The sequence below is a fragment of the Erigeron canadensis genome, chromosome 1 (genome assembly GCF_010389155.1).
Source record: "Erigeron canadensis isolate Cc75 chromosome 1, C_canadensis_v1, whole genome shotgun sequence".
In the NCBI taxonomy this organism is placed as follows: Eukaryota; Viridiplantae; Streptophyta; class Magnoliopsida; order Asterales; family Asteraceae; genus Erigeron; species Erigeron canadensis.
The window spans coordinates 20,286,520-20,293,162 of record NC_057761.1 but is presented as its reverse complement, the minus strand read 5'-3'; the positions used below and the strand labels follow the sequence as shown (position 1 = coordinate 20,293,162).

Below are 6,643 nucleotides of genomic sequence, written 5' to 3'. Positions count from 1 at the left end.
TTACGATCCATGCAACAATAGGGCACCTTACAAATATGCTAAATATACATTAAAACATTTATGCATATGTTTCATATGGTGTAAAAACAAATTGGGCTCTCAAGACACCAAGCCCGGCCATTTATATTACTAACAATAAAAAAGTTCATGATTCATCCATTACCCGACCCATCTGGCCCATCCATATTGTAACCTTAGGATTAAAGGGTTATCTCATCAAGCTTAATCATGCTTATTAAATTAATGACATTTCCAAAAAGTTGTGTATTGTATATCTTTTTTCTTTTTGAACGACAGATCTACACTGCTCTTAAACTAACTCAAAGAATCCTAAACTACCCACGCCAGGGATTTTGAACCTTGGACTTCACTCCAAAAGGCAATAGCCTCTACCAAGTGGTTGACCCAGCATTGGCACTATCCATTGTGTTTTGACTTGAAAGAACTATCTACTTAATTTTTCATGATAGATTTGCTCTCATATCTGCGAAAGCAACTTTGGTAACACAAGTTTCCTATTGAGAAGAGCTGAGAGTTTTACTTCCGAATCCCAGTATGTACGTATAGTAATCGTCGACAGTGAGGCCACTTGGACGATCAAAGCACCTATTATACCAAACCATAATCCCTGCATGATATGATATATATCAGTTAGTCAAACAAATTTATAGTTTGTTGATGAGAAACAATTTTGTTTCCTGTACTTTGCTAGTATAAATATAAAAATGTTAAGGATATGTAAAGACATACTTTGGATTAGGGATGAGCAAAAGACCCGCAAACCCGTACCCGACCCGGAAACCGACTGTAACCGACCCGCCCGGGGGTTCATTATAATCTATCCACTTCACAACATATATGTTTTGCGAAACACTAGTAAAGCATGATGATCCTTTAACCATCCTTTGAAGTGATTAAACTTAGTCCATGCATATCTCCATTTTAGTATGTAAAATACTTTATAAATATGTCAATAAAGCAGAAGGATATAAACTAATGCCAATCAAAGATAATCAGATTTTCAATGTTTATTTAATGTGTGGAAGTCAAAATAAACGGCTATCAGCTAAGCCCCTCAGCTCAATGTATTGTGCCTATGCATCAACAACACTTCAGTGAATTCTGTTAGTATATGATCACGTAAAATGAACGTATATCCAGAAATAATTTAAGCCTACGGGGTTACATGTCTCGACACGAATATAACTATAATTAATTAATATGATTAATGTAATTTATTAATTAATTAGATCACGAAAAACTAATGGTCGTCCGTTAAAATGTTAATAGTTAACGGTACTTAACTGACGGACTTAACGGATGAGATAATTTTGATTAATAGAACAATTAAGAAACCCTCTAGAAAGTTCCTAGAGGGGGACGGCCACAAGGATGGGAGGGTTTTCCAAAACCCTAAACTTGGTCATCAAATTAACCTAATCCTATAAATAGAGGCCTAACCTAATTGTTTTTTACACACAAATCAAAGGTTTCTCAAAAACCCTAAATCTCTCTCCCCCTCTCTCTTTTCGGTCCTATAGCCGAAAATAACAAACCCCTTTTAAGGTTCTTGGTGATTCGATCAAAGCAAGGAAAAGGAGAAGTCAATCGTTGCAGGTTCGTGATCAAGTGCTAGCACGCATACATTATAGTGTTGTGTATGCAATCGTAGAGAGGTTTTATTTTAAACCTTATTATAAAGTTTCTTACTTTATCATCTTCAATTAAAGGTACATGCTTGATGTGTCCATTTTTATATATACTTCCCACAATGTTTTCGGACAATTTATGCTTAAATTTGAGACATATGTGTATATATTTCGATGCTTGATGGTATGTTCGAGTGTTTCAGGTCCATAGCAGGTTTCATGGAAGAAATGGCTTAAATATGGTTAATTATGAGCTCATGGACGTTTATGGATGATTGTGAGAAGTTTTAATCAAGTAAAGCAAAGGGAAGAAGCTAGAGATGCAAATATGTGGCGCATGGTATGTGTATGTGCCACATAATTAAGCTTAAGAAGAGATGAAGTTATTTGTTCAGAAGTATGTGCCACATACCATTGGTGTGTGTCACATATTTAGGACTATTTCTGGACAGAGTGATATATGCGCCACATGCTAAAGTGCATGTGCCACATCTGAGGAGCTTATAGAAGAAACACTCAAATATGTGCCACATACAAATAGGTATGTGCCACATATTTAGGCCGACGGAAATTTCACTTTATGAAGAATATAAATACCAAGTATAAAACAACCCTAAGGGGATCTATTTTCTTCTGGCCGTTTTAGAGAAACTTTGGAGAGATTTTTCATCTGGAGAATCATCTTTGAAGCCCTCAATCACAATTGGACCATTCACATTATTTGCATTCAATTCCTTGTATTTTGTAACGATGAATTCTTCTATTTTGATTTGTTTTTTCATATTTAATATGATTGGCTAATCGCCTTTTCATCCATCTTGATGATGTAAGACAATATGTAAGGATTGCACAATATTTTATAATTCTAAGTGATTTGATTTAACGTTTTGTCGTGATCTTAATCTATTAATTTTTTGCTATTCGATTATTGATTGCGGATAACTTGTGTGCATTGCTTAGTGACGACTAGGATTTGGGTATAAGTTATTTTGATTGCTTAGTTAGAAGTGATTGGTTCTATGACGGGTACGGGAGAGGGTAATCAATATTAGATAAGAATTAACGGGTTGACAGTTGGGTACAATCGATAGGCAAAATTGTTATCTGAAATGACCAAAACCATTGTTAAACTAGAGAAGTTATAAAAAGGCGTCTCGGGGTACCGGTCTTAATAATGAAACTAGTTTATACAAGAGAGTCGACTAAGTTGTTAACTTGACGGGTACGGGGTTGGCGATTAATTTGAGTCTCGGTCATTTAATCACTAAATTGAATTTAAACTTCATCAAATGTGCAATCTTAACATGTAGTCGAGCGAAATCAAGATGGATGACCTTTAATTTATCGTTTTAAATAACAAAATCTTCTTTCGATTAATCCTTTGGGATTACTGACTTTTCAAACTAACTGCTTGCAACGTGGCAATTCGGCCACAAAACCCCCATATTTTACTTGAATCATTTAATGTTTACAATTGTTTATTTAAGTCCTTGCGAACGATCTCGACTTACCAGTTTTAACTATACTGCATGCGATCAGGTACACTGCCTGTGAGTGTGTAGTAATCAGTATTTCGGTAAATCGTGTTTATAAATTTAAAGCTAGATTTCGCACATCAAGTTTTTGGCGCCCTACCGGGGACTTAAATTAAGTAGTTGTTAGTTTTGTGATTCGATCCTTCCTTGCATTCATTTGTGAGGAAGTTATTTGTTTTTAATAGATAGATTTTATTTTTATTTTAGTTTCATTGTGTTAGTTTCTGGTGCGGTTAACGGTATTTCTTGAGGTGAGTGTGCAGGTGCTTTGTAGTTGATGAACACAAGAGCCTCTGGTAGACCTTTGCTTAGTCCTCAATCTAATCCAAGGAAAGCCAGAAGACGCTTACTTAGATTAAACAACATGGAGCCCTCAAACACCGAAAACATAGATTCAGGTACCGAAAACCGTGATCACCCGGACGTAGATTTGGATCAACATTACTCAAAGAAAGGTTCAACGTCCGGGGTGCACTTATGTACTAAATTCTCTGAAGGTAGTGGTTTGTTCAAAACTGGTGATAGCTCAGAGGAAGAAGATAATCGGGATAAAACTCATCAATCGGATTTAACCGAGATTCCTAGAGAAAATCTTCAGGCAACTCAACCAGTTAGAGCTAGGAGAATGGGTGATCAAGAACCGGTAAACCCCAATAACCGTCTTTACGGTGACCGTAGGAGAAATGTCCCCACTAATAGGGGCACTCCTATTCGCCTTCTAACCACCGAAGTAAACTTTTCTCTTAAAGGAAGTCAATTGAAAAGTGTGGAGGAAGAGAAGTTTGATGGGGTAACTAATAATGATCCGTATGGGCATTTAGAGAGGTTCGAGAAGATTTGTAGGTTTTATCACTATGGCGCGAACCAAGATGATAATGTGAAGCTTGAGCTTTTTCCACTCACTTTATGTGGAGGGGCTAAGGCATGGTTAAAGGAGCAACCAGATGATCTGTATACAACTTGGGATGAGCTTCGTGTTGGGTTTATTGATGAGTTCTATTCTATAAGGACTCAAAGACAGTTGGAAAATAAGATCCGGTCATTCACTCAAGATCCAGGGGAAGATGTAGTGGATGCTTCGAAACGATATAAGGAGATGATCAGGAATTGTCCAGGAAACAATCTGAACACAAAAGCAGTAGTTGAAATCTTCTATGATGGTTTGCTCAAGAGAACTTGAAGGGAACTAGCCGGGGCATTTGGGGGTAGTTTGAACAATGTGACCCCAGCTGAGGGTTACAAAATCCTAGATGATTTGGCTAAGGAGTTTTCTGATCGCGAAGAGCTTGTAAGAAAGAGAACTGGTAGTAAGACTGTGGCAAAGCTAGAGAGTAGTGAAGAATCAAGCTTGGTTTCCAAAGTCAAAGCCCTCACAAAGTAGATGAACGAGAGGTTTGACAACCAAGATGTGAGATTTAAAAGCATTGAAAGGGATGTTAAGGTAATTGCTGATGGTTGTGACTACTGTGGGGACATGCATTATTCAGAGGATTGCCCGAATAAGCCGGCTCAAGAAGTTAACTATGTCCAGAATCAGCAAGGGAACTTTAATCAGAATACTGGTTATCAAAACCGGTCATCAGGTACTTCTTTTCCTTCATCTAATTTTAATGCTAATAATTCTAGTTTTAGTGGAAGCAGGTTTCGCAGGTTCAACAATCAGCAGAATGCGAATGCTGAACTGAGAGATATCATGAAGGATTTGGTAGGAGCTTAGAAAGCTACTAATGAGAAGATGGTCTCTCAATGGGATGCTATGACTACCAGATTGGATGGTTTGGCTAATAAGCTTGAGCAGAGCACCAAGAGTACTCAAGCGACTTTCCAGGATATAGAAGCTAAGCTCGAAAGGCTAGGAAATTTGAATAGGCAGCCCGGTACTCTACCAAGCAATACTCAACCGAATCCTAAGCCTCAACAAAACAATCAAGGATCGGGATCGAAGTACAACCCTCCCAATGCTCGAAATGAGCATGTCTATGCCGTCACAACTCGATCAGGTAATACGTATAATTCTGCAAATCATTTGCCTGATGAATCTACTCCGCTTGCGTAGGTACATGAAGAAGAAGAAGAGGTTGCTGAAGAAGTAGAGATGGAGCCGAACCCAGCCGTGCAGACACCGGCCGTTCCATCAAAACAGGCTGACAAACCTGAAGTAAAACCGTACCAGCCCAAAATCCCATTTCCTCAGAGATTGGTGAAACATAAACTAAAGCAGCAAATGGATAAATTTGTGAGTCACCTCAGTAAATTGCATATTAACATTCCATTTTTAGATGCAATTGTGCAGATACCAGGTTATGCAAAGTGTTTGAGGCAAATCTTGATGAATAAGAAAAATCTGGAGGGGGTGACAACTACAGTGCTTGAAGATGTTTGTTCAGCAGCAGTGACAGGTAAGTTGCCCAAAAAAAGCGGGGATCCAGGTAGTTTTACCATACCTTGCAAGATTGGTAATTTATCTGTGAAAAGAGCCTTAAACGATTCAGGAGCAAGTATTAATCTAATGCCTTCATCAATTTATTCTAAACTGAATTTAGGAGAACCAAAACCGATTAAAATGAAAATCCATTTGGCCGATAAATCTGAAATTAGACCAATGGGAATTCTAGAAGATGTGTTAGTTAAGGTGGGCGGTTTGGTTTTTCCTGTCGATTTTGTGATTATTGAAGCAGATGAAGCATTAGATGTGCCTCTTATCTTAGGGAGACCATTCCTTGCCACGGAACTTAAGGTCGGTCGTGGAAAACTTACTTTGAGAGCAGGAAATGAGTTGGTGACATTTACAAACACCTGTTCTGTATCTTTTCCTAATGTTGCTAACTCAGTTGAAACTGCTTGTGTTAGTTCATTGGATTCACAGGTTGATGAATGGTTAGATAAGAAGCTTGAGAAACAGGAGGGTGAGTTGAAGAAGGCAACAGTGCCAGTTTCGAACTTAATGGATGGCCCGTCTGCTAAGATCCGTAAACTTTATAGCCGTTTGAAGTATATTGTCTCTCATAGCAATGTTAAGTTGTCTGAAGAGTTGTGCTCGAATTTATCAACAAGGGAGAAAGAGGAGCTGATGATGGTTGTTGATATTTCTGGTCGAGCGAATGATTGGATTTCTGAAAAGGTGAAAGGTAACTGTTTCCTTCCTTTCAAGGGTCGATCTCCCAACACTTTAAGTGTGGGGGTGTCGGAATCCCAACCTTGGTAATTCTGCGAGGATCGAGTCTAGCTAACGACTCGTTAATAAATTAAGCGCTTCTCGGGAGGCAACCCGTGTTATGTATTTTATTTTATTTTATTTTTTCCCCATTTCCATTTAAATAAGTAGGAAGAATGGTATGCGTGTTTTATTTTATAATGTTGCTCGTTAATCGTGTGTTCATGTTGATAGCAAGTTGAATGTCATATGCATATGCTGGCAGTAAGTTCAACGCAATATTCTTGTTGGCATCATTCAAGCAT

General features: G+C 38.0%; 1 protein-coding gene across 1 annotated transcript; it reads left to right on the top strand.

The window, feature by feature from the left end:
• The first annotated feature begins 5,279 nt into the window (after positions 1-5,279).
• Positions 5,280-6,389, top strand: LOC122586480. Its single transcript, XM_043758467.1, has one exon. The coding sequence runs from the start codon at positions 5,280-5,282 to the stop codon at positions 6,387-6,389; it is 1,110 nt and encodes a 369-aa protein (XP_043614402.1).
• Positions 6,390-6,643: the final 254 nt, after the last annotated feature.